Source organism: Candoia aspera, chromosome 3, assembly GCF_035149785.1.
Source record: "Candoia aspera isolate rCanAsp1 chromosome 3, rCanAsp1.hap2, whole genome shotgun sequence".
NCBI classification, from domain to species: domain Eukaryota; kingdom Metazoa; phylum Chordata; class Lepidosauria; order Squamata; family Boidae; genus Candoia; species Candoia aspera.
Window position 1 is genome coordinate 54,839,214 of NC_086155.1, and position 27,648 is coordinate 54,866,861.

Consider the following 27,648-nt stretch of genomic DNA (forward strand, 5'->3'; position numbering starts at 1 on the left):
CTGCTTATACTGCAGAACAGGAAGCTATTATACATTAGGTCTAGGAGAAGAGTCTGCTGTTTTAGAGGTTAGTAAAATCAAGCAAAACTGATTGGGAAACAAAATCAACTTCCCCCTCCAATACTTCCATGTTTCCTCTTTTTTTCTGGAATTTTAGTAATGGGTAGTTTGAATTATTAGAAGAGCAGTCACAGATTGTACTGATCAACCCACAATATAGCAACTGCTGATTGGCTTCTCCCCAGTTGAGTAATAGCCAGAGATACGGCTGCCTCATCAGAACCTTGATGAATAGCTGATTCTGCCTGGATGGATGAAACAGGCTTTCTCACAAGAAGGCTGGAGCCCTTGCCTACTATAGATGTTTTAGTCTATGCAATTACTAAGATCTTGCTCAGCTTCAAATGAAATGAACACAACATGCATACCAACTAGAAATGAACACTCAACTCAGACTTTATCCATCCTGCTAGCCTATGCTAATTATTTTGTTAGTGTAGTAAGGTACAATGGATTGTGGTCACTGAGGAATACAAAACCATTAACCTTCTTGGTGTAGAAATAAATTAGCAAAAATACAGCAGAAGAGGACCATAGAAGATGAAGGTCTGAGCTAGGTAGTAAGTGGGGACTATCTCAAGTTAGCCTATCAGTAGAAACAACTGGACCAAGGCTGCTTCCTGGACAATAATTTATTGGGAATTATCAATCAAAATAGGTGAGGGCTATGATGATATAAGGCCTCTGGCAGCAGGATTTGCTAGCCCAGGAAGAGCCTGTGGTTGTAGCTTGGAAGGAGGTGGAAGCATATCCCCTTCACTGTTGGGATGTTCATTAGTAGAAAAGGGCAGGGGGAGAGAATGATGTTCTTCTGAGCCTGCAAGGGCAGTGTCATCAGCAGAAGCTGGAGCTTCTTCTTGCACTTTGGTCTGTCCATCAACTATAGTAGAAGAATGGCGTTTCTGCCAGCGACGGCGAAAGCAATAGCAACAGCTGCAAGGGATGGACAGAGAAGCACTCAACTGGAAATATCTGAATCCTAAAAGACATCCACACTGCTGTTTTGCCAAATGTGGATCTGGCTAAAGAGACTTATCTTAGTAATAAGGAATCTATTTCTTTTTCCATGAATTGTGTTTCTCTATTCTCTAGGGACCCACTGTATATAACCTTTTAAAAAGCAGTGAGAAATAAGATATACTGGGAAGTATCCTTTGAAGATGTTATGTAATAGCCAACTTAAAAGAAAGTTAGGCCCGTGTTGAAAAAGTACTTTGAGGAAGGTGTAGTTAAAAAGGGATGCAGATATTATAAGCACTGCTGTACTGAAACCAAATGCCGAGCAACATCTCGTCACAGGAAACAAGGATGTACAGGACTGAAGCTGCAGATGTAAGACCCAGTAGATAGGTATCTCCTCAGGCTTACACTCATTTTTGTAATATATGATTGCTGTAAAGCTACTGTCACCCCTCAGATACTCTCATAATCCTTCTTTAGGCTAATTAATTTAACCCAATTACCCATCCATAAATCCATCTGGCTTACCAAATTTTACAAGAGTAAAATTAGATAGGAAATGAGAATAGTCAGAACTTACATCACAATGAAACAGAGGCAACCAAGCGGAGGCACAGAAAAGGCCACCATCAATACAGAAAATCGACGTGAAGGAGGGACTGTATGAAAACAGATAAGGGTACCTCAGCATCCAAAGTCAAGCTTCCCATACCGTTATAGCCTATACCTATTAAATATTATAGGTAGAAGGAGAACAGGAAACTAGTGTACATAAGTATTGGGACCAAGCACTAAATCTACATGTGTTCTTATATGTTCATTTACTACTTTTTCATTTACATTTACTACTATGTAAACCTTCCCAAACCTAGTGCTCTTTACATGTGTTAAGACTACAATTGCCAGGATTCCCAGCTAGGATAGTGATTAAATTCTGGAAAACTAGATGTTCATATTTATCTACAAACATAATTACAAAAAAGGTTAGTCTTGGAAATTCTAATTCTTAGATACCTTCATAACCATTCTCATAGACTTGTGTAATATCTCACTGCTTCCTCCAATTTACACTACTGAAAGAACAACAGTGGGAGACCAAACAAGACCCAGTGTTAACTGTATTCATGCATTTAGCATGGAGTTCTTAACAAGTATAAATAATATTAGTAGGGCTAATCAAAGCCTGGCTGTCCAATAATTCCTGCCTAAAATGGGACTCTAAGTAAATATCCAGTCCAATACATACCTTTCATATTCATGCAGTCTGCAGATGTTCTGGCACCAGGGTGTGAGGTAAGCCAACTGTTGTGGCATGAAATGCAAAGGGTTGCCCCATAGTACAAGCTATAGCTCCCAATTGGACAGAGAACACAACTGTCAGTGGTGGCCACGCTGTATGTTCCAGGAGGGCACAAAGCTGTCCAGCAAAATGGCAGATAAAGGAAAAAAAGAAAGGGTAAAGTGAAAAGAACAGATGTCATTTTTCTATTAAGCTAATTTGTGGGGAGGGGAGAAGAGGAATTTCAAAATTGATACCCTAAGGGCAGTCCCTACCAAAAATATCTTTTTCCCAGATCTGAGCTATTCCAAACAATTTTTTTTTAAAAAGAGTCTCCTTGATTTGGAAGAATCATGCTCAGTGCAGGCTGCTAAAGTCCCTATATTTGGATGGAATCTGCATGGATTCCAAGATGCACTTGACAGAGTTACAGAAAACATTCTATGGAAAAGACAAGACAAAGGGATAGGGACAACATGGGTAAAAGACTTCCCAGGGCATAAAGAGAAACAGTAGTCTATGGGGCCAAAGACTGTCTGAAGATGGATGAGGCAGTAGCTTTTGGATCACCTGCTCCACTCACTACAGCAGTCGGGACAGTGTGCCTGTAGCTCCTGTGTCTGTCCATAACCATCCTGGCACTTTCCATCTTCCAAGAAATTGAAAAAGGTGTTGACAAAAGAAACATGGGAACCATTTGATGTTCTCAGGGGAAAGTGTTTATTCTTATCCATAAATTCAGTCATGGCTTCCTTAGCCTGTAGAGAAATGGGTCAAGCGTTCAGAAAATGAAAGTGTAGAAGCCACAACGTGAAATAGATTATCACTTTTTCCTATGAATGTGCATGAGCTTGTGTGCGTGCATATGTGTAATTGAAAAAAGAAATAAAAAAATAAGTAGAAGGGAAAACTCAAGAGGACAGCAATTGCTGGTGATGTCATGTATACTCCATAAAAGTGAGTAGGCAAAACTTGGTTAACTGTATAGCAAATGTCTTGTGGATAAAAACAGCCACCAACTTCCTCAACAGTCTCGTTGTTTGATGTTCTTGATTCCTGCCCAACAGTAAATAGCCCCACAAATGCTTACATATTCACAGATTGTGACTAGGTGCAAGTGGAGTGACAACAGTAGAATAAAAAAGCTATGCATCCTATTGCTCTTTGCCAGATGTGGTTGATCCAATTATATAAAAGCCCTTGTTGCATTTTAAAAGATAAGCTTCATAGCAGGCATTTGGTGAAAATGTAACTAGCCACAAAACCCAGCAAGTCATTTTCTAACGGGACAACTTACACACCTGCTGTAGATTATTCTTGATGGCTGAGTGGTAACATTCTAATGCCATCATATCAACCTGGGGGTAGCAGGATTTATCCCAGCCCTTCCCAAACGGAGTTACTGGAAAACAAAAATACATTACTGTTCTTGTGGTCTGCCCTAACCATTAGATTCTCTTTTACCACTAAACACAGAGTCTAAACATCCTGAAATTCTGCAAAATAGTAATACACAAAACACCTTCACCATAATCTTTTTTAAACTGTGTTCTGGGCTTTTCAGAGAAGAGCATTATAAAAATAAAATTAATAATAATATGCTACTTGTTCTTCACCAGATGCATGCAGCATAAAATTGCAGTAGCTAAACTTCAGACAGTTCTCCACTTCATAATACATTTACATGGTAGCCCTTGCTCCTCATAAAAGAGCTTTTCCACAACTCCAAGAAAACAACTCTTTACCCAAAATCGATTACGGATCACTGAATTGACAGTGATTTCAGGCAATGTTTACCTCTAAAGTTTTGATAGCCAACCTTACAGTAGTAAAATCTGTTTTTCTGCATGAACCTTTCCTACTCTAAACTTCACTTTCTCCCCAAAGTACGACTGAAACCAATCTTCCTGATTGCCTCTGCCAGCCACCAAACCATGTCTTTTTTGGCTCTGACCTTTTAGCTCTACTTGGAGATTGAACTCATCCAAAGGCTTCTCCACAGTAGGAAAGCAAGTGGTGCTCCCAGAAAGGAGCTCACAGTGTAGGTGGGACACCAGTTGACTCAGCTGTGCATGTAGGATCTTCACAAACTCACGTGTCAATGACTTATCACAGGAGCTGCTCTGAAAAATCAGGAGGGCCTGTAATTTTCCACGTATGTGATAACCTGAGGAAAGGAAAAAATTAGTGGCATCTAAAATTTAATTTCCACTACAAAGACAGTGAATCAAAATAGTCTGGTATCCTCGACATCGTAAAAATCAGGAAGAAAAGATCAAACCCTAAATTCTGGAAAGAATAATGAATTATCAGAAAATCAACAAGATATGTTGGTGTTTGGCTACAGGATCAAGCCATGGACAAACTGTTTTCTTCACATTTCTCTCTAAAGACATTTTCTTCCACAATCTCCCTACATAATCAAATAAATCAAATAAATCAAATTAGTGTCGTTCTCTTATTAAGCATCCATACCATTGGTTCCCTGTTGTTTGCCTCCTTCAGAACAGCAGGGATACACTCACCCACCACCGTATGAGAGAAAGTCACAGTATGGAGCTGGTCTTCCTTTGTGAAAGAGATGGAACAAGTATAGCGTCCACTCTCCTCAGCACGAAATTCATGCAGAATCAAGGAGGCACCAGTCTGGAGGGATGAGTTTTCTGGAAAGCAGACAGCAAAGTCATATCATTTGAGAATGGCAACTTCATCTCAATCAATCAACCAAACTGATTAAGCACCTGCACTGAAGTAGAAATCCCAGCCTTTTAACAGTTCCCTATGGAAATGGATTTTCTCTGACACTAAACTTAGTACTCTCTCTCTCTGCCCAGTTCATGGAACCTTGAAAGCTAATTTCTCTTGATTTTATGACTATCCACATAAAATCCTTTCTTTCTAACCCCACTTTTCCATACCATGCTTTTACTCAAGAAAATGTACCTCAAGCCATTTGTATTTAAAATTAATCAAGTCAACACAACCAGTTTTCGTGCCTGGGAATGTTAGGTTCTCTCACAATTTACTCTAGTTATTATTTTCCAGAGTCAAAGATCTTAAATATATAAAAATTTATCTGTGCCAATTCAATTAGGAAAAAATAGCTATGTCAATGTATTGTTATACTCAGTATTGTCAGCTGTTTCAATATTTTCTGCATTATAAAATGCAAAATGCATACTAGAAAGAATGAGCCAACAGCATAATCTGGAACTGTCTAGATAAATATAGAGAATTATTATTATTGTTATTATTAGAATTAGAATTCTGATCAGCTTGTCTTTTTACCTGGGAAGTCGAAAAGTACATTTGCAGATTTATCTTAGGGCACAAACTGTGTGTTTGTGGGTGGACCAGAGCCAATTAATTAAGACTATCTGGACTGCAAAAATGTGGAGGACACTAAATGGCAGCAGAGTCAGAATTTTTTGTATGTCTTAGTGCCATCTAGTCCTTGTGTAATTTTTTTTGCAGCCCAGATATGGTGGCCTTACCTTAAGTAAAACTACCTGCCTCACTGTCTCAATCCTCCTTACTTTAGACCAATGTTGGCCTGCAAACTAGTAGTATCTAGGAGGGCCACAAAAGCTAATGGGAAAGCCCATTAGTAAGTTTAGCAGTGTAATTACAGCACTGAGCCATCAGCACTTCTTCAGATGTGGATCTAGGATATAGAAATTGGCTTGACAGGCTGAATTTGTTTCTCCAGACTGTAATTTGTGTCTGTGCACGTGTGCCCATTCAGACACACACAACTATTAGCAAATCAAACATTATACAGCTCACGCTTTTGCCTAAGGAAAAAGTAAGCAAACTGTGTGCCCTCCAGGTATTTAAAGTTATATGTTTAAACAAGCAACTCATTAACAACACATTGAAAGCAATATATTAAAAAATAAAAATACTATGCAACAACTAATATTTCAGAGATATGAATATACATTTGCAATTGTACATTTGTAATCTTATGAAGAGATACAACATTTTAAACATCTATAATATCTGAGTATTTCTGCTCAGAAAAAGATGTATAATCTACTGGGAATTACTTCATTAATATAACTAAACATTTGAAACCAATTGCAAGTTTAACGAACTTTAATTAAATAATTCAAGTCTCTTTCTTCTGTTTACTTTTTCAGCCAGTGTTATATTTCACATTTTTAAACTGTACTGATGCAAAGAAAAGTTGTCTACAATACAAGCAAACAGCCTGGTATCTGATCCATCTATTAACAAAATAAGAGACCGGCAGAAACCATCAGTCCCATCCAAAGAGAACAGCTTCTAGTCCATTATATTACAAGTATGGGAGAAACAAGCACAATATTTGAACTTTAAATGTATCATAAATAGGGCTCTCATTTGATACACAGCAATTGCAGGAATTCTTTCATAACAATTGCAGTAAATATACTTATCTGAAGTTAGCCTTGAGTGCCTGTTTATTTGTTTTCATGGAGAAACCTGACAGTGTACTTACATGTTTTGCTACAGTAAATCTGCAGTTAACAACAAAAAGTAAATTCTTATGTTGCACATTTTACAGACAATAAAACTAAATAGAAAAAATACTAAAGGTTGTTGTGCAATTTTTCCACGTCCCCAAAAACTCTTGTCAGTAACTCAACCCTTAGTTGAGTAACTAAGTGGGTATTATCCAGAAGTAGTAATATTGTGCTGGAGGAGTTGAATATAACCCCTCCAATACAAACCAAAAAGCCTGTTTAACATAATTTTAAGGAGTGTAATGCCACCTGTAATTTGTATTTATAGTCAATTCTTGATGAATTGTTAAACTAGAATAGGAAGGAATTTTATATTTTGAGCTAACTTAGCAAGTTCAAATTCAAAGTCTTCTTTCAAGAGTCTTAAAAGAGAACCATCCAGATATTTCTGAACTCCAGAAGTCTTAGCCAGCATGACTGATCATCAGATATCTTAAGAGTTGCAGACCAAAACATCCGAAGGACACCAGCTTATCTACTGGTGTTCTAAAATATAGCTACATACAAAGCACTTGGAATTCATTCCTACTATAAAAAATTTAGAAAATATTTGAGCAGAAAATCTGCTACCTTATGGTTCTGAGGCTGAGTAGTCTAAAGAAACACTGGAAGCCAGAACATAGTCAAAGATACCTCCACAAGAAAAAATTGCTATTTCTTTCATTACATGTCTGTTCCTGGCATTTACAAAGAAATCTTCAGCCCTGAGCAACAAAGCCTAACCTCTATTTTCCAGGCTCCAGTTGTAGATAGGATTCATACCAATCACAACATCTGTCTTCACAGGCAGGCATGGTACAGTAAATTCCTTGGCACCAATATGGACAAAATTGAGTTCTGAAAGAAATAAAATTGAGGTAGAGTCCTAAGAGAGTAGGATGACAAGGTTCCTCATCTATATTAACATACAAATCTATAGAATTCCTATCATTTGTGGCTGGATCAGCTGGATAGAACATGATGCTAAGACTGGAGATTCAAGACTCTAATATCCAGGTGGTACAAATGTGGAAAAGCTAAATATCCCCAACTATTGCTAGAGATCTCAAAACCATCCTGGAAAAATGGAACTCATCTTTATTACATTTTTACCTGTCTTTTTCTCTTCAACATGTGCCTGCCCTGAAGAAGTTTCATTGTCAGAGTTGTACAAATCAAGAAAAAGTGCACAGCCTGAAAAACAAGGCAAAACCTCAACAAGCTGCCATGACTGGAAACTAGTTTTACATTCAAAATACTTTGATTTCAATGTTTACAATACTGCCTTTTCCAATAGGATGGTGTGCTGTAAATCCTGAAAGCCAGCTCATACCTACCAACAATCTACAGTAAGGTGAGTATAAAATAAATCAGAATATAACATCAGATCTCTGGATAACATCCTGATTCACAAGGATTTCTTACTCCCAGTTTAACAATAACCAATATAATATATTCATTACAGATGGCTTTATTCTAATCCAGTGTCAAATCAGGACTCACAGCCCACCAGTGATCCAGGGAGTTCCACCAAGTGGTTCAGCACAGCCTCCTCACAGTCAGTGAAGATCAGTTGGCCAAATCACAGCCCACTTACTGCTTTCGCCACTGCTTCCCTGCATTTACTTCCAATCAGCTGGTTGGCAAAATTGCATCAGTGACTGAAAAATGGTTCACTGAAACTAATAGCAATACTGTAAGTAGCAATGTGAGTACTAAAATTCAAAAAACTGACAGTAATGAACAGATCTCAAATACAGTTACTGTGAGTCCATGTGTGCTGTGTTAAGTATAACTGTGATCTCACAGAAGCCTCTATTCCACCCAAAATGTAAATGAGAGTATCTAAAAGTGGGATTTCTTTGGATTATAGGTTTATTAAATCCTAGTCCCTTAATATTCAGAGATCTCTTTATAAGAACTTTCTTGACTATCAAGTTTGTGCTTATAATTTTTACTATTATGGCATAGGGCACCTAAAATAAACCAAGAGATAATAAATACTTAGTTTGGGGTGATATTTTTGTACACAATTTAACTTAAATGTCTTTTAAGACAGAAGGGATGGGAAGGCAACTATAAGCATTATTTGCCAAGAAACATGAACTCCCATGCACCTAAAGTTGAAAATGTAGGGAAAGAATGTTTTTGTAACTGGGTGGTTCCCACATTTCTAACCATTTACTGAGTAAACTACAATTGCAGAATCTACCCTTTTTTGAATTGGAACTACAATTCCCAGACAGTACAGGTGGTGGCTATGCCCATTCAAAACTCTGTAAATTGAAATTCTACTGACCACCAAATCTGAAGGACTATTCTAACCGGGAGAAAGTGTTCAAATAATTGCTCATCTACTAAATGTAAGCAATAATTAACTGCCTTTGGTTAGGTTAAGGTCAACACTCATAAAAAGCAGCAAGGCTTTGATTGCACAGTCCAGGTCACTACAGCATGCTGACTTTACTGACAATACCACCAGGTCAGACACCTCTAAGGTAAATAAACCTTAGAAAAGAAATACCGTGCTTATAGAAAGTCTGTTTGCACCTAGAGTGCTTGTCTCAAAGTATGGCTCATTGGTGAATAATTTTTTTTTATAAATAACTAGCATTCTCCTATTAGTTCTGCCTCCTGCTTACTCTTCTCACCTCCCACCTCCATGCTTCCATTTTGCCCTTGACTCCAGTTGGTACGCTTTAAGCTTCTAAATAAAGTGAATCTTGCACATCTGTAGTCTAGGGCTTCACCCAAGCTTTAGTGCTACATGAAACAACAGACAGCCATTTTGTTAGGCTATTTCATCTATTAATGGCCAGAGTCAAATCGTTTTTGTATTTTCACAACAAGCAGAGCTAAACTACTGCTAAATATTGCCCATCAGTATGAAGGCACCGTCTTGGAGAAAGCTGCGCCTTCAGTCCTTTGCCTAGAGCTACCAAATATGGCCTACAAAAGTAGTGTAGCCCTATGTTACGACCATCAAGGCCTTGTTCTGCTCAAGGCATTCCACATCCTAGACTCCCAGCCCCCAAGCCATGGGATCACATCGAGGGCTGGCCACCTCACTGCAGTCCCTCTCCATACCAGGTCCCTCACAAAGGAAGAAGATTACGACACCCAAAGCGACTCTAACCCCTCGGCAAGACATGGGCATGTAGCCAGACTCGAGGACAATTTGCTCCGCGCCGAAGGGCGTTCTCGCTCTATCACCATGGCAACGAGAGGGAAGAAAGGCATTCCATGCATCCCCCTTAGTTACGACTCAGAACTCAAACCCTTCTGTGACTCCGCAGCCTCCTACCGGCCCCGCCCTTCCTTGAGAAGCATTGTCTACACCACCTGCGCCTCTCCTTCTGCTGATCGCCGGTAGTCGCGTAAGCCGCATTTTCAATACGTCATCAGAATGCGACTCTCAGGAACCCCTCCTTTGCTAAAGTATTGCTAATTATTGTAGGAAGCGCGGTCGTGAGGCGCGTAGGGAGCGAAACGACTTTTGTGGCCGCGGGGGTACGGAGGGGAGCGAGAACGTGGGAAAACACTATTGCTTTCCTGGTTTTTATTTCGTTTGGTGCCTGGGCTTTCTGGGTTGAGAACCATGAAGCCACCATCAAGGCTACGTTCGGCGCCCGCTCGCTACAGTCTGGGCCCCACAGTCCGGGTTTGGACAGATCGAGAAAAGCGACGTCTTCTCCAGGCCTTGAGAGCTCAAGCTCAGACTCCGGGCCCGCTGCGGCCGGAACTGCTGAAGAAATACTTGCCTTCCAGAAATGAAGACGAGGTGAGTTTAGGCGCAGCCTGTGGGGTGGGATAGCTTAAGAGGCTTCGATGGGATCATACTAAAATGAAAGACAGGAACATCTCTAGGAATTTGTGGGAGCAGAGAGTGCCTGCTAATCTACTTAGGCTCTGATGAAATGACCTCGAAGTGCACAGGAGCTACATATAAAACGTAATATCTGTTTCTAATAGTATAGCCAAAACAGTCAACAGGCTCAAGTTGTATCTATTTCTTTGCCCTATTGTACTTGCTCTCAAAATCTTATACTATGCTCTCTAAATACCTGTTGCTTATGGATTGCACTGATTTCAGTTATCCTATTGTCAGTCACTATTTAATCTGGACATTCTCATCTTTCATTTTAATATGGCCCATTTTTTGTTTCAACTGTCTTAATATGAGATAAATAATATCAATAGTCTGTCTTAAAGATGGGAACTTAATATCTTTCTAACTGTGAAGTGAGTTTGGAAGTGACAGATGAGTGCCTTGGAGTGATGCAAACAGGACATTTAAAGATGAAGTGGGAGAGCCCCAAGCTTTTGAAAATATTTTGGAGGAGAGAAGGCTAATGTTATTAGTACAGGGATAGTAAAATAAATTTACAATCAGCAGATAACTGAGGACTAATTACAAACCCTTGTCTCTGTCATAGAGAATGTGGGACATAACCATACATAAGATTCTGCCTTGTATATATGTATTCAGCTGAGTGTGTACAACTTTTGAACTGTAAAACTTAAGGGTATCCCTCTTGGTCTATAAAAGAAGCCTAAATGCCAAAAAGCAATACTTTTTTTTAGGTCTAAAAAAATGGCATAATGGTGAATAAGTTTTTCAATTTTTAAGAATTCATCATCAAGCCAAATTTAAATCAAGGCAGAAGTCTGTTGATAGAAAAATAGCTGACTCATATTTGTGTGTATTTCTTACATTTACATCCAGACTTTCTTCCAAAGAGTTCAGATAGCATATGTGGAATCTCCTCACATTTTCATCCTCAAAATTACAACACTCTGAGATATTTTGTACTTGAGAGATAACTGGTCCAAAGTCATCTATTGAAGTTCCATGATTCATCTGGAACTTGAATTTGGAGGTCTCTCAGTTCCCAAATGCACTAACCACTACAATTTCACTGGCATTAAAGATACATAGACTATATTGTTCATCCTTATGGTAAACTGTGGAAAGGATTAGGCCAGAGTTTTTCAAACTATGTTCCATGGAACCTTAGGGTTCCATGAGAGAAAAAAAGGCAAAAAAAAAAAGTTCACTCAAACACAACCAGCTTTCTATTACTAAAGCTTTGCCTCTTGATAAAGGATTCCAGTTTGTTCGTTTAACTAACAGGTTGCACAGCCTAAAACAGTCTGAAAACCCCTACATCAGATTCTCCTGAGAGTTAACTTAGGTTTCAGATTACACTTAGTGTTTGTGGGCAAAGAATTATCGTTAATGGGTGATTCTAGTTCTCCATTTTTGAAAATGTAAATTTCAGTAGATGCCCAAATCTGTTCCTGCCATCAGCAAAACTTACAGGTAGGAGGATTCCATTCATGACGTGGGTTGGATATAACTATTCCCATGACTGACAAACCACAATGTTACTGAAAACAAAATGATTCTGCTATGATTGTAATGTTCCTTACTTGCATCAGGAAGAAAACTGCATTTGTTCTGAGAATAACCATTTTTGGCGTTGTTTTAAGAGTAGAATGCTGCCTTCTTCAAAACATTCATGTGTGGTGTCTTTCAGATCTTAGCATTTGTGGACCAGCTGAAAGAACGTGTGGCAAGGGAAGCAGTCAAGGCACAGTATCGATATCGCCAACACAAACAGAAGGATGCCCCAATTCCAGCACCTATAGAGGTCTTAAATGATTAAAAGAATGGTTACAGAGATATGACAAGTAGGCTAAAAGATACTCATTTATCTGTCTCACGCTCCCTGTTCCAGGTATGGATTCGGTTAGCCGAGAAGTTGACAGGTTGCCTTGAGGATGCAGTAACAGCTGCTTTTTCCCAGGTAACAGTGGTATCCTCTCTATGCCATAATCCTCCTAAGATAAGTATTGCTATGAATGTAATAATTTGGGAGATTTTTAAGTTTGGATATGCAAAAGTTCCCTTGAAACAAGCAAATCTACCATTGCTAATCACAACTATTCAATTCTTTGATCTTGGTCTTTCCAAGCAAAGATGTAATGGTGGAAAATGTACTCTACTTTATAGAGAATTTCTGTTTTCTGGCCCTTGTGTTAATGAAGATATTATTTTCTGGTTATCTTAACTGTGTTCTTCTATACCCATTAGGTTTTAACAATTGCATCTGTGGAGCCCCTCTGCTTGCTTCATTCTGTGCCTCCAAAGCCTATAGACCTAAAAACTGCTCAATGCATGTCCCCAACTGTTCTTAGCAAGAATATGAAATCCAATACAGAATCTGAGGAAGCAACTATATCATCAGATGTAGAGCAATTGACCCCTGCAGAAAATGGTGAATTACATGTGGACTTTGAAAAGATATACAAATATCTTTCAGTGATCTCACGGGGATCTAAAGCACCAGAGCTACCACCTGGTGGTAAGTCAAGATTTAGATCAAGATGGATCTTCTGGAGCTATATCTGTTTACCATTTTTTGTGGCAATAATTATTTTTTTTTATTCTATCTTTAAATCTTTTAGTTGCTCTTATACTGGCTTCTTTTTACTATCATGTTCTTTATAATAAATTTCATTTTTGTAAACTGATATGGGTTCTTACTGAAGGGAAGGATGTTAAATTTTGTAAATGCTGCATGGAATAAAAAAGCTCTAGAACTAGAAAGAACATAGTGAATGTCTCCAAGGTTTTCAGTACATTTGAAAGCTTATGTATTCCAAGTGTGCCTCCTTGGTGCAAGATACTTTATATTTGTTATTACAACACTGAGGTGTGAAAGCTATAAAATGAGTAGTATTTATAGAGAAGAAAGCAAGAATGTGGCAGTTAGATAAGCATTTGAGGTTTTGGCTGTGTGGTTGGTGTGAATTATACATATATACAGAATTAAGTTATGCCCCAAATTCACAATAAAGCAGTTATTTCACTTTACATAGTTTTAAAAGTTTCCCTATAGGAATCAACAGGAACTCAGAACAAACCAGTTCCCTAGTTTTCCAATTGTAGAGGTACAAAAATGGAATGGAAATCGATCTGGGCTCTACCTACAACAGTCTACAGAAAAATCACCCAAACATTTTAAACTCTCCATAGTAAATAAAAGAGCAATCATGAAGCACATAGTCTGTACCGTAATTCTTAAAATAATTTCCCATCCAATATTTCTAAGACCAGCCCTATGGGCCCACCCTTAGGATGAGAAATGATGGAGGAGAGGCTTGTTTCAAGTTCCAATAATTCTTTATGAACTCAAAACAAAACATGTTTTTGCTTATTAGCAATGTTCATGGAACAATGGTTGAGAATTTTAGAGAGTAAGGAATATTTTCAAATGCAAATTTCTGCATGTGAAAATAGGAATGAGATGTGAGCTTAGACCTTTTCTACATGTGTAACAGGGAAATTATAGCTGTTACTGTAAGGATTAAAGTTTTCATTTAGCTTTTCATATAAAAAGCTTAATGTTAGAAATTGTCTTAAATCTCTAAGGCTTGGTGGTGTTTCAAATAAGTTGATACAGGAAGGAGCGAGCAACATACAGGTAGCCCTCGCTTAACGACCACAATTGGGACTGCTAATTGATGAGGTCGTTAAACAAATCTGACTTGATTTCACAATCCTTTTTGCAGTGATTGTTAAGCAAACAACGGAGTTGTTAAGCAAATCACAGTTCCTCATTAATTTTGCTTGCCGGAAGCCAACTAGGAAGGCCAAAAAGGGTATCACCTGACTGTGGGATGTGTGACGGTTGTAAATGCAAACCAGTTGTCAAGCACCCGAATCATGATCACATGACCGTAGGGATGCTGCAGCAATCATGAGTGCGAGGACTGGTCGTAAGTCATTTTTTTCAGTGCTGCCGTAAGTCCGAACCATCGCTAAGCGAGTGGTTGTTAAGCAAGGACTACCCGTATTGCTAGACCTTTTTGGGAAGTATGGGAAAACAAAATCAGAGAAAATTTCATTTAGAAAATAGAAAAATACAACATGAATTAGCTGCCACTCACTATTCATGTTTTGCTTCCTTTATTGCTTTCTGCAGAGTCAGCTGTTCTACTAGACCTGCTGTTGTCATTACCAGAAGAACTGAATCACCTGGACTACAAGAAACTCAAGAGGCATATGCACAAATGCTATATGGATTTAAGTGCACATTGTACAGAGGAAGAAAGCAGAATGAAAGCAGAGATCAGCCAGCTTGTAAACAATAATGAAGATCTTCATGAAACATTTTATGATGTACCATCAGCCAGAAATAGCTTTTCACAAGAGCAGGAGGATACTAGTTCTAGAGCTTCTTCTACAAGTGGCACAACATCAACTTCCATGGACTGGAAGACCCTGGGTATCTGCCCATTGAATTCATTTTGGTTTCCCTTGGATATTCTAGCACAAAAAAGAGAGAGTTCAGATTGAGGATTCTATGCTATTACATGTCATGAATGTTTTATCTTGGTATCTGTAAGAGTGGAAAAAACTTCCATCTTTTGGCCAGGCATGGTGCCTTTCTTTTGTTCTACACTGAACCACTTGACTGATGAATATAATGTCTACTTTGTGTTTTTAAATTAATGATGTATGTGACTGTTCAGAATTTTTCCTCCAAAAATCCTGAAGTTTACTTGTTGCTATTGGAAAACCAATCTCATCTTAGGAGGTTTGTGCTTACACAATTAATGCTCTGAGTATGCATCTTTGTTCTCAGGATATTGATTATTCCAGATGTAGCTAAGTGTTATTGAAGTGTTCCTGCAGTATAATAGAGCTGAAATGTATGTTCAGTGCTATGAAAAATATAAAATGAATCTGAGAAGGACTGCATGCTGCTTCACATGTAACTGGCCAAGCTCCTTTAATTCAAGATCATTTTGAATAATCAGCTTCTGTAAGTTGGTGGTGAGGCAAAACTCCTGTTTCCTAATTTCTGGTTTCCTATTTGGTAGAATTACTTCATAAAAATAATAAAAGATGCCTCCAAATTGACTGAGAATTTCAAAATCTCATTTAATCTGATGTTTGCAATATGGTTCACCTTCAGTAGCTTGAGGACCATGATTGGTCCTCTGACCACAGTTGGGGAACTATTAATATAACTATAGCCCTGTAACACCTTCATTAAAATATGAATAGAGATATAGCATTAAAAATATTTTCTTAAGCAGTTCTGGCAGAAAATGTCTCCCAGAATTGTTTGCTGTACATGTAGAAGAGAGTGCATTTTTAACAAGTATCATATGCAATGTTACTTAAGTGGCATAAGTAAATTTTGCTTCAAAAGATGTTCAGATTCTAAACCAAATGAATTTCAAGTTCTATTAACTAAAGGAACAAATTCTATTCTTGGAATTGCAACACAGTACATACAGAAAACTCTAGGCCCTAGGATGTGATACCCATTACTGTATCTGGTTTGCTTTCTTCTAAGCTTGAGAAGCTATACTGTACAGTACGGTACTGTACAAATCTTAGAAGATGAATGTCATTTTCTTCTCTGCAAACTTCAATTTAAAACTCTAAACTTTCTCAAAATTGGTACATTAAGAGAACAAAATGGTCCAGGTGACAGAATTATCAATTATGCATTTAATAATTGGTATGTAAAATCTTGTTTGATATATTAAGGAAATAATTGAGTCCTTTATATTAATTTTATTTTTCATTCAGTAATGTCAAATACTCATTATACACATAGTGTAAATGCTACTTGAAGTAAATATCCTAGCAAAATTTGTCTATTCTGTCAAGATGGCTTCAAGTAATTTTTAAGACTTGTCAGTGCTATCTCAGTAATGGAATGATTTGGGTTAAAACTTCAGTGTTCATTTAGGCAGATGGACTGTCCGTATTTGTAGAAAATGATGTCTCATACAGTTCCTTCTGTTCTTCACAATGCTTCAACATTTTATAGAAGTACTGAATCTGTAGAAGCAGTTGTTCCAAAAGTAAATTAATTAATAAAATGGTACCAAGGATTCTCAGCCTGTAAATCTTTGGGTAACTTTTTCATTTTCTTTATCAGCTTGAATATAGGAATGAAAAGAGGCCTAAAGAGCAAAAGCAAACAAAGTCAATCTCATATTATTAAATACCTTAGGCAGAGAAGCAGTCCAGCCCCTTAGAAGTAGTATACCGAGATCTACTTTGACCTGTTAAAACTATTACTTAAAGTTCTGGTCTGTAGTTTATTAAAGAAGATGAGGGTAAATGGAAAATACCTTTTGAAAGAACTGAGGACTACAGGCCATAAATAATTGCTCATGAGTTTGGGACTGTTCCACCTAGAAACCTCACTAATGCCACTAGTCATCTATGGGCCTTGTTCTGGTCTCCTATAACTCCCATGCCCCAGGCATCCAGTCTGTACAGGAATATATTGTCTCCAAGCTGTAGTAGTCTGGAATAGCCTAGTGACAAATTACCTGATTTAGAAACTGGTCTCTCTTCAATTCCCTGTAGAATCGCAGTACACATGGATTAGCTCTCACTACCTTGACATCAAAATCCAAAACTCGAAGACTTGCAAGGCTACGAGCTCGAGAAAGTGCTACATATGCCTGCCCATTTTCAAAGACGCGAGCCAGAGAAACCTCAGCACAGTCTAAAGACATACCCTAGTAAAGGAGGAAGAAGTGAAGATTGATAAGGACATTAGTAGGCAGGACTCAGCTAGGGTGTAGGAACACCAACAGTGTAATAATGTACACTGTAGTATCTACATAAGTCATCTGCTAGGATATTGTAAACCCAAGGTCTATTTTATCTTTGGAATGATAATGGAAAATAATTTATTCAGTAATCGAAATTATAACTGAGCTTGCTGCCTACTGACTGCAACAAGAATATGTCCTAGTAACCATTTTTTAATGCCTGTGTCCTCATGATCTTATTCTCATTTCCAGTCCACAGCTTAGGTAGCTTAAACTGTTTAGTTCCAGTTTTAATGTAATTCTCCCTCCTCTCCCTACGGAATGTTTGCTATAGACGCTGTCCTAACACACTTTCTCTATAGAGTAATTGCTGACATGATCAGCGGCTCGATCTGCTCAGCTCCTACTGCTATTTTAGGCTGCTGCAAGCATGCCTCTCCCATCCAATAATGGAGAACTATCCCGCATGACTTTTTTTTGCTTGGGCAGCAGAAGAGACCAGACACCTGGATTCTACAGAGAAATTTGCTGGTATCATGTCTCGTTGGTGTTTTCCGAAGCGCTTACCAGGTCTTACGCAGGCTTCTTATAAACATGAGCGTAGCACTTTTTTGGAAGAGCACTACACATTAAAAAAAAACAACCCAGGCTTAGCACTTTTTAAAAAAATTGCTGCCCAGAAGTTCAATTTAAACCAGGAAAAAGATCCGGGCTCTGCAAGCTACAGTATATCTTGCTGGTTCTGTCAATTTTCGACACACTACAGAATTTCTGCTCCTCTGACCAACAAGATAATTTTGTATAGTCATATTGGTGGCACAGTTTTGTCTACCCTTTTCGGGTTCATGGACATCCATAGGCTACTCCCAGATGCTGCTGGCCATGAGGACAGAATTGGACCAATGCTGCTGGCACTGCCATTCCTTGCAGTACTACTAGAGGATGAAGTCCACATGTTCTTAATTGCTCGCTCGCTCTCTTCCTTCAGCTCACATTCCTCCTCCATGACTGTGACCTGCCAGCTGGGCTATTTTTGGACATAGCTTTAGCATTCTTTCAATTGGACAGTTTGACAGAAGGCTAAATATGCCATTCCAAGGACCTGCCTACACTCACCTAACCTTGTCCTACCCCACATTAGCAAGAGTTGCTAGTTATTTTCCAGCTGTCAAGCACTGCTTGTAGGAAGGGAAGCCACAGAAAGAGAAACCAAGGGAATCCATCAATTTCTTTCCTTACTATGTCCCAGAATAAAACAAAAGGAGGGCACCAATCATCAACTTCATTACTGTGTGGCAATATAGGTCCTCAGAAATTGGGGCAACAAATTTTAGGCCAGCAGGCTTTTTTGCTGGCCCAAGAATTAGTGGATAGAACTTTAATGTGGTATAATGGGGTTTCCAGATTTGGGCTGCAAACACCCAGATAACCATGGAGTCCTTGGTGCTCTCTGAGCTTGGTTGTTTGCTTGCAGACGTTTCATTACCCAACTAGGTAACATCGTCAGTGTAAGTGAGTGGGGTTTGCTCTCTGTTTATATACAGTAGCTTGCTCTGCCAGTGTTGGTGGGGGTGTGGTTTTCTCCTTGGTAGTTCCTTGATTAGGGTATTGTTTTCTGTTTGTTTGTCTGGTGTTAATCCCTGCTTATCTGCGTGTTGGCTGCTGTATTTACACTCCATTCAGAAGAGACAATAACAAAGCTAAAAAGGAAACAAAAAGACCAGAACACATCCTCTCCAGCAGACAACATCCAGCAGAGAGCTTGGAGAGAAGGAGACTTCAAGAGAGTAAGCTGTTTGCTCTTCTACATATTGAGAGCAATGCGATCACACTGGCACTGGGAAGGGTTCAGGCAAGGGAGGTTGCCTATGGAAATCGCTTTCTTTTTTCTCCTCTCCCCACCCCCTGCTCTCACAGAGCAGAGAGATTGGAAAGAAAGATTTCAAGGGAGTACTGAAAGCTGTTTGCATAGCGTGCCCGCAACTTCCAGCCTCAAGCTGCCAACATGACCGCATTGCTTTTAGAAGAGCAAACAGCTTACTTTTTGCAATCCTTTTCTCTCCAATCAATCTTCTCTGCAAGCTGGGGGGCGGTTGGGGAATCACAGGTCAGGTGCAGGACAATGCGTACTGACTATAACGGCAATCATGTGACTGAGGGACTCTGCGAAGGTCATAAATGGACAGTATATTTTTTCAGCACTGTTGTAACTTTGAACGGTCACTGAACAAAGGGTCGGTAAATGAGGATTACCTGTACATGATTTGTTTGGTATTAGAAAATCCTACTTTAAAGCTTAAAAATAAAACAGTACCTTAACAACAATTAGTGTATAGCATTGCTCTGTTCACTTTTATAAATCATTGGTAGGAGCAAAACAAGTAAGTTGGATTCCATCTTTGACATAAAGTCCAGTCGTGTCCGACTCTAGGGGGCGGTGCTCATCTCCGTTTCAAAGCCTTGGAGCCGGCGTTGTCCATAGGACACTTCCGGGTCATGTGGCCAGCATGACTCACGGAACGCCGTTACCTTCCCGCCGAAGCGGTACCAATTAATCTACTCACATTTGCATGTTTTTGAACTGCTTGGTGTGCAGAAGCTGGGACGAGCAACGGGAGCTCACCCCGCCGCGCGGTTTCGAACCGCCAACCTTCCGATCGACAGCTCAGCGGTTTAACCCGCAGCGCCACCGCGTCCCACTGGATTCCATCAGGTATGGGCAAAAAGGAAAGAACTAACTGATAACATTCCAGGACTTTAACATTGGTAAAGACTTTAGTACAAAGAGCACAACTCTGCTGTTACTTAAAGAGGCCCAGTAGTAGACCACTATTACTGCTTTGTTTCCCACAAAAATAGGATGGATAACAAACCTGGCTCTTGTGGATAGAAATGGCCCAGGCAAGCTTCAGGGGCAGCTGCCAGCGACTCAGGTAAGTGCCTGCTGGCCCTTTAAAAACCCATCGCTCCAATCCAATAACATTAGTCATGCCACAAAGGAATCTCACTTTGGGCAGACCTGTAGCAAAAAAACAGAAGTCAGCATACAAAGCACTCCTACATCTATTATCAGGTACAGGCTATATGTCACTATTATTGGGTACAGGCAATATGCCCAACTACCATGTGTCACAGTATTTTCCTAAATTTTCTCACTTGATATAGAGCGGCGTGTCTCAACCTTGGCCACTTGAAGATGTGTGGACTTCAACTACCAGAATTCTGGGAGTTGAAGTCCACACATCTTCAAGCAGCCAAGTTTGATAAACACTGATATAGAGTAATTGTCAACTAACCATGAAGCAAAAGTAGAACTGCTTCTCCAAAGAAGCTGTGTTACAGAGCAGAGATATCTAAGACTATGGTAAACCTTTTCTAAAGGAACAATGCAGAGTTACATTAGAAAGAGAAATCTAGACTTGATCTGCAGCAGTGGAGTGTTGATATATGTAGTTCCTTAGATCTGAACTAGATTTTTTTGGGCAAAGGAGAAGGAACAGCACTTTCAAGGAAGTTTGTCAATAGATGAGTGGTGGGAATTTTTCTTTACATGATGTAACTTTCTTGATATTTTTCCTTTCTACTTTTTATTAATATTAATATCAGCATTGCATTACATTACATTCTGAACAGTTGGAACATATTTTCTTCCTGTTTATTACAAAAAGAGACCAACAAACATGACTGCCCAGGAGGAGATCCCCCGAAGTGTGCTTGCCAGAAACCAACCTTTTCCTTCCATTTCAAATCCAATCACAACTCCACGAGCCCCATTCACCAGACCTCGAGAAACATCAAGATTCTTTGTAAGCATCACCTAGTCAAAAAAAGGATCAACATAGGAATGAATCCTTTTGTGGTTTCTTTCATGGCAGTTTCTAAAGCAGATTTACTGCTGCTGCAAGCTAACAAAACCATCCTCCACCCATTCCTGGGTAAGGGAATCATCAGGAGAATTGCTCAGCTATTTGGATGTAGGTGTTAAAATCAAGGAGGCTGTAGCATTTGGCAAGATCTGATTCTAGATATGAATGTGATGCAAAGAAAGAGAAGAATCTCTGGAGCAGCCAAAACACCTCTGTCTCAAGCAGTGCCCAGTTTTGTTTGCTCACCTGGGCACCTTCCTTGAGTTCAATAATGCTGCTCACAGGACACTGTGCATCAAGAGTCTTCACCAACATAGGATCACTGTCAACAGCCTTGAAAGACCGTAGCATTCCTAGAAAGGAACGAACACTTTATTCACTAGTTTCCCATGTGGTGCTTGCAGACTTGCATCCTCCCAGACATCCTGCTACACCAGGCTTGTTAATTTTTTTTTAAATTAAAAAATAGCAATGGAAACTGGCCTGCTACAACCTAAAGCTCCAGCTTCTAGTCGTGAAGACCTTCCAAGTATTTGAAGAAATAAAATGGTAGGGGACTACTGGACATGGATTTGTAAACGTGTGTCGCTGCTATAAGAGTAGTAGCCCGGAGGAAGGGGGATAAGGAAGTAAAGATTTGGCAAGCAACATCCCTACCTAGTTAATTTCTGGGAAATGGAGGTTCTGTAACTCACCACAAAAGTTATTATATGAATACACAACCCAACACTGCATCTATTTTATGAGGCCGCCCAAGGTATGTTCTCAAATTTTCAAATATATCCAATTGGTCCAAAAGAAGGGGTTCTTCTAGCTTAATTTCTTTAGAAATATAGCTTCCTAAACTAGTGTTCTAGCAGCTGACCACAAGCCTCCCAATTTATGCTTCCACAATTCCAGATAGTTTGAACATCAAGAGTTCACATGATTCCCAAAGTACAATCCCATAATCTTCACAATTGGTGGAGATGGAGCACATTTTGCCATTTCATTCAAAACAAAAGTGGTATGGAATAATTCCCATTATTGGCTTTTAAGTTTTTACAACTCATATTGGAAGTATTCTTCTTTCTCAAAGGGAAGAGCTACTTATTGTATCTTACTAGAATCGATGCATGATTCTTACCAGATAATTGCTGCAGCTGCATGGTATTTGTGAATTCTACATCATCCTTGTGAGTACACAACCGTGTGGCCAGTATTCCATCTCTCTCCACTCTTTGCATTCCTGTTTGGGTCAGCAGTCTGGTGACTTCCTCTGTACATCTGTCAGATTGTGGTAAAGGTATTTAAAATCACAAAAACTAAGATCTGCAATCCATGGGTGTGTAGGAATCCTGGCATCATAGCAACTCTAGAAAACACTAAGCATTTAGCTATTGAACAAATTATATTATACATTTCCCTGCCTGTTGAAAAAAAAAAAGACCATTCCTCCACACTAATGTCCTATCCCCTTTACTTCATGCATGTTACAGTACAATTTGATCAACTTTAGCCAGTCTGGCTAGCGATAGAAGTAGCTGAACAAATGCACCAGGAAGGTAACAGGTTGCCACAACTGCCACAAATTATTTCAGTGGTGGCAAATATCGGCCAACATTTCTCTTGGGATCCTGCCAGTCAAAGAATGTTACACTGGAACAAGTTTTGAAAAGTATTAAAAGAAAGTGATGAAGTTTCAGTCAGCATTCAAACTTGGCAGACATAACAAGTGTCAACATTCAGAAGTAAAATTAGGGAGAGATGGGAAAGGAAGAAGTATCTCTAGGCCATTGGTCATTTCATCCCAAGAGGAAAGGCCCCATCCTTTCCAACCTGGCGGTTCTAAAGGAAAGGAGATGACATCTCACCTGCCAAGACGGACAGCATTCAGAAGAGAAATGAACTCCTTGTCAGTCTGTCTCCAAATCTCTGTCAATTCCATGTTCAAATGGACACACTTCCTCCAGCTCTTTGCCTACAAAAGCACACTCCTAGTCAGCCAGTGACAGACTATATAGTTAGAAACAGTAGCAACTACAACAGACCTGGAAACAGAACTTGGGCTGTCTGTGATCTCTGGCAACAGGAGGCAATTGCAAGAAGTCCCCACAGATGATAAGCTGGATTCCTCCAAATGGTTCCTCACATTTCCTGACATCTCTAGCCAGAAAGCAAACAGAACAAAGGTTCAAAATGTTTTTTTTCAATGCTCTGGGCCAGGAAAATTGAATGCAATACCCAAGAACAATCTTTTTCAATCTGGCACTCTCCAGATGTGTTAGGGCCCCAAATCCTAGGATTCCCAGTCAGACTGGAAAAGCACCAAGTTGTGAAAAGGTATCCTAAAACTAACTAAGCCATATTCCCATTTCCAATGGCTCTGTTGTTAGTTGTTTTTCTCTCTCTCTGCAGAAGCACAATGACATTTCAGGCTATAATCTAGATCCCCCATAGGTCCCCAGTCCTTTGCAAAAGTTCATAATTCCTCTAAGGGTAAATCACACCACTGGCACATTCCCTGCCAAAACCTGTAAGGTGTTTTAAGGATTTCAGACACTTTTGGTGGGGCAGATGGGGAAATAGTGCAAAATTGGAGAATATTGTATTATGTGCTTCATAGTATACTAAAGATGAGTGAAATGAGTGAAATTAAGACTGAGAGTCCAAGCTAGAATCTAAGCCAATTCATGAGTAGACAAGATGACCAATGGTTTAGTTATTTACACTGTATTACTGTGGCAGAGAGGAGGCCACTTTATGACTGACTGATTGGTTAAATATCTATCTTGCTGAAATTTCATGACTCTCAGCAGTTTACAGAAGCCAAAAAAAAATCTGTGGTATGATTAAAGCAATGAAAATAAACTAAATCATAAAATTAATAACCAAGGTATAGGTTAACCATAGAACTAACAAAAATAGAAAATAAAAATATGGCATAGTAGGTAAGCATCACTGGAACCATCTCTGGAAAAACTCCATTTTCAACAACCTTCTAAAAGCCATCCAGGAAGAGGCTAGTCTAATCTCCATAGGGTGACTGCTCCATAGCAGTCTGCAGGGCTTCATGTGGTACCCTAGATTCATTTACTCAAGAGCAATGTAAGTATAGGAATACATCCAGAAAAGAAGGTTCTACATACCTGGCCACAGCCTCCAGTTTATCAAAGAATTCCCCCTCCACCATTGAGATCTCATCTATGATCAGACAGCGGCAGTTCAGCCATTGCTGCCGAACCCCAGGTCTCTGGACTAGCTCAATGCACTGATGCAGAGGGGCCTTTCCTGACCCAATGCCTACAAAAGGGAAATGAAGAGGATGTGACAGTGGCATTCCAGGCCCAAATTCTTTCTAACCTTTCTCCTTCCCAGGTTCTCAATTCCAATTACCTGCAAAGGCATGGAGTGTGATGCCCCCAATCTGACATGCTGCCACTCCTGTGCTGGCTGTGACATAAGTGCTATTTGGAGGAAATGAGGCCACAATCTTTTTCAGTAGATAGGATTTTCCAGTTCCTTTGGAGACAAAAGTTACCCTCAGACAAACAATATTCAGCTCAACAATTCATTCAAAGTTGCTCATATTCTCCTCTCTACAAATTTCCATCAAATAAGGACTATTTAAATGGCAAGTACTACGCAAAGTTTGCAGTGCTTGAGTAGTAGCATTTAGGATACAACACTTGGTCAGCTTAAAACAGAGCAATTCCACTGAACCAGGGGTCCTTCTCTAAGGGTAAACAGTTTATATGTATTTAAAAAATTAACAAGATAAAAATCAGAGATATTCAAAAGGAGTAGATAAAGAAATATAGTGCATAGTGAGAAAAGAAAAGAAAAGAAAAGAAAAAGAAAAGATTATAAGGAAGTGCCTTACGATCTTCTTGGCAGCGGTTATAAATGCTTTTATATTTTACCCTCTCTCTAAGGTTACATAATAGTTCCCTTCTTTCCATAAGCTGTCCTTTCTATTTGTCAAACCCATAAATCACAAGTTGTTTTACAATACTCTGATTTTTGTGTTTAGGGTTTTACAATGCACAATAATCCTTGGGATTAGGATTTTACAATACCCTAATCAAGGAACTACCAAGAAGAAAAACACACCCCCATCAACACTGGCAGGGCAAGCTACTGTATATAAACAGGGAGCAAACCCCACTTACTTGCACTGATGATGTTACCTAGTTGGGTAATGAAATGTCTGCAAGCAAACAGCCAAGTTCAGAGAGCACCAAGGACTCCACAAAAAATGAAGGGTCAAAGGAATCTATTCATACACACCCCAAAAGAAATTCCAAACCATTAAGTAAGTCTCTTATGAAGCACAGCAGTGGGAGTTCTTTAGCTTGAATCCCCATCACTGTCCAGTTGTAGAAGACATCTGGGATTCCTAGTTTGAAGTGACTACAATCACAGACCCTTCTCACCCCTTTTCATTTACCAGCACTCCCTGTGAAGAAGACATTCTTTCCACTCAGCACAGCACTCAGCACCATTGACTGCTCCTGGGAAAGTGTTGCTCGGGAGCCCATCAACCAAGGCTTCTTCGCCTGCTGTTCTTTAGACACCTGGTGAGACAATCCACTGATGTTCCAGAGGCAGAAGTCATACATTCAAACCTCGTTAAATCAGAACTGGTTATTGTAGTGGTTGAGTGCCACTAAAGGATTACGCTTCTATCTCTTCACCAAGAAGGGAAGGGAAGAAAAATCCTAAGGAAGCAAGATGAGCTGGGAGAGCAAGTTCAGCTCTGGTGGCAAAAAAGGGCTTTAACCAAGAATTCCCAGTGAAAGAAAGGGCTACAAGAAGAACTGCTGGCAGAAGGGATAATAATTGTAGCTGCATTAGGGTAGGAATGGCTGGGGGTGAGAATGAGGGGGGAAAAAACCCACTTAGCAAGAAGGAAGAAATGCCTATACTTAGCAAATATTGCCAGAATCAGCCTACATTCAAAGAAAATATCCTGTATGATTTCAAAAGAGCAACATTCAGATTTTTCACTGCAGAATCATATATTGTTTTAAAACCCCCCCCCCAAAAAAACCTGAGAAATTGAGATCAACTTTGCTCACCCAAGCTGAATGCAGTGACATTTGTAGCAAGTCAGGATGATGAAAAAATTTCAACACACCTGTGCATGACCCAAATCCCACCTTTATGTATGTGTGTCCCATTGTCTGATGTAAGTATATGAGTTGCGGCATTGGCATCATGACACATGCCTCATCACTTTTACCCTCCAGTCCCCCATGGCTGCATTACTGTGTCCAGATACCAAACCTTTTATTGAACAGAGATATTAGTCTCTCCCAGGGTTTCTCAACCCTGGCCACTTTAAGATGTGTGGACTTCAACTCCTAGTGTTACCCAGCCAGCAAGATCCACACATCTTAAGGTTGAGAAACACTGTCTATCCAACCAGACTCAACAATAATAGAAGCACATTCATTCTAACATGCACACCCAGCCACACAGGTCCAATACAGAAAACACCTCCTACATAGAGGTGAGTTTAAACAAGCAATGGAAAGCCCAGACTTGGAATATGAAAACTTTTCTAAAGGTACTTAAGGAATGAATCAATCTATCTATCTTCCCAACATGGTATCTTCTCGTCAACATGGCCAATGGCTGTCTGGGATTTTGGGAAAGCACCATCAGAGGGTGTGACTCCGCATCTTTATTTTAAAAACGTACTACTGGTGCTTAGAGGCAAATGGTTACCTGTTCAGGCAGAAGACAGCTTACCTGCCTTCCATCCACTGATTCCATAGGACGCTTCCTAGACCCGCAGCGTAATGTCTGGCTTTTCGTGGGAGTGGCTACAACGTTAGCCAGAGCTTGTCTGGCAGTTGCTTGTTGCAAATCGCGGGCTTGCACCGGGCTTACTGTGTCGAATGTGCGTGGCAAGCTAGAGAGGAGCCTTGTCCGCTCAGCCACCGGCCGCATTCCGTGCTGCGTGGCTTCAAATTTGATGCGCAGGGTCTGAACAAAGCGACGCAAGCGATCCGGAGGACAATTAGAGAGCAGCAGCTGCACATAACTGGAACCCGCGGGGCCCAATCGGATCGAGCTCTTCCCATCCTTCACGAAACGTGTGAATAGACTCACTTCATTCTGTCGCAAGGGGAAGTTCTGGAGACGCCCTGGACCCGAGGCATTCGTCACCTGTAATACCAGTTCGCGAAACTCATTCCGGCCGAGGGTGACCCAGGCATCTCGGAGGAGCAGGCGATTTGGGGCCGCCGCTGCACCCAGATGCTCAATTGCTACCGTGCAGCGAATTCTCCCGTCCAATTCTGAGCCTTCTGCCGGTTGCATTCTGCCGGGATGAAGACGAGAGAGCAACGCAGAAACATTACAGAAAGAGATCGAGACCAACTAAAGTCTACGTCGTGTGCAGAACAGACAC

At 39.9% G+C, this 27,648-nt stretch overlaps 3 protein-coding genes across 7 annotated transcripts; 1 reads left to right on the forward strand and 2 right to left on the reverse strand.

The window, feature by feature from the left end:
• Positions 1–677: 677 nt before the first annotated feature.
• On the reverse strand, positions 678–10,137 carry LOC134493310 (zona pellucida-binding protein 2-like). Of its 4 annotated transcripts, XM_063297750.1 has the most exons (10): positions 9,923–10,137; positions 7,900–7,980; positions 7,531–7,644; positions 4,825–4,962; positions 4,254–4,466; positions 3,601–3,701; positions 2,883–3,057; positions 2,267–2,437; positions 1,601–1,679; positions 678–993 (listed from the first exon to the last, which is right to left on the reverse strand). In XM_063297750.1, the coding sequence occupies exons 3-10, from the start codon at positions 7,565–7,567 to the stop codon at positions 726–728; spliced, it is 1,182 nt and encodes a 393-aa protein (XP_063153820.1). In that variant the 5' UTR covers positions 7,568–7,644; positions 7,900–7,980; positions 9,923–10,137; the 3' UTR covers positions 678–725. The 4 variants fall into 4 exon arrangements, with proteins under 4 accessions (XP_063153820.1, XP_063153821.1, XP_063153818.1 ...); XM_063297751.1 differs by lacking the exon at positions 7,900–7,980; XM_063297748.1 differs by lacking the exon at positions 9,923–10,137 and having other exon boundaries at positions 7,900–8,275.
• SNAPC2 (small nuclear RNA activating complex polypeptide 2) lies at positions 10,138–16,713 on the forward strand. The gene is made up of 5 exons (XM_063297752.1): positions 10,138–10,567; positions 12,327–12,440; positions 12,528–12,596; positions 12,884–13,154; positions 14,778–16,713. The coding sequence occupies exons 1-5, from the start codon at positions 10,385–10,387 to the stop codon at positions 15,149–15,151; spliced, it is 1,011 nt and encodes a 336-aa protein (XP_063153822.1). The 5' UTR covers positions 10,138–10,384; the 3' UTR covers positions 15,152–16,713.
• On the reverse strand, positions 16,671–27,628 carry PIF1 (PIF1 5'-to-3' DNA helicase). Of its 2 annotated transcripts, XM_063297746.1 has the most exons (12): positions 26,985–27,627; positions 25,678–25,804; positions 24,624–24,749; positions 24,377–24,530; positions 23,279–23,393; positions 23,102–23,208; positions 22,375–22,514; positions 21,495–21,601; positions 21,112–21,199; positions 20,256–20,401; positions 17,155–17,346; positions 16,671–16,779 (listed from the first exon to the last, which is right to left on the reverse strand). In XM_063297746.1, the coding sequence occupies exons 1-12, from the start codon at positions 27,555–27,557 to the stop codon at positions 16,711–16,713; spliced, it is 1,944 nt and encodes a 647-aa protein (XP_063153816.1). In that variant the 5' UTR covers positions 27,558–27,627; the 3' UTR covers positions 16,671–16,710. The 2 variants fall into 2 exon arrangements, with proteins under 2 accessions (XP_063153816.1, XP_063153817.1); XM_063297747.1 differs by lacking the exons at positions 16,671–16,779; positions 20,256–20,401 and having other exon boundaries at positions 17,195–17,346; positions 26,985–27,628.
• Between the last annotated feature and the right edge of the window lie 20 nt (positions 27,629–27,648).

Coding starts and splice junctions, on each gene's coding strand:
- LOC134493310 (XM_063297751.1), bottom strand. CDS start 7,567: ATGAATCCTATCTACAACTGGAGCCTGGAAAATAGAG. Junction 2,438..2,882: donor ACACTGTCCCGACTGCTGTA/GTGAGTGGAGCA, acceptor TTTGCTGGACAG/CTTTGTGCCCTCCTGGAACA. Junction 1,680..2,266: donor AGACTGCATGAATATGAAAG/GTATGTATTGGA, acceptor GTTTTCATACAG/TCCCTCCTTCACGTCGATTT.
- SNAPC2 (XM_063297752.1), top strand. CDS start 10,385: ATGAAGCCACCATCAAGGCTACGTTCGGCGCCCGCTCGCTACAGTCTG. Junction 12,597..12,883: donor TAACAGCTGCTTTTTCCCAG/GTAACAGTGGTA, acceptor TATACCCATTAG/GTTTTAACAATTGCATCTGT. Junction 13,155..14,777: donor ACCAGAGCTACCACCTGGTG/GTAAGTCAAGAT, acceptor TGCTTTCTGCAG/AGTCAGCTGTTCTACTAGAC.
- PIF1 (XM_063297746.1), bottom strand. CDS start 27,557: ATGCAACCGGCAGAAGGCTCAGAATTGGACGGGAGAATTCGCTGCACG. Junction 24,750..25,677: donor CTTCTTCACAGGGAGTGCTG/GTAAATGAAAAG, acceptor TTGTCTCCAAAG/GAACTGGAAAATCCTATCTA. Junction 21,602..22,374: donor GCAGCTGCAGCAATTATCTG/GTAAGAATCATG, acceptor GTTCCTTTCTAG/GAATGCTACGGTCTTTCAAG.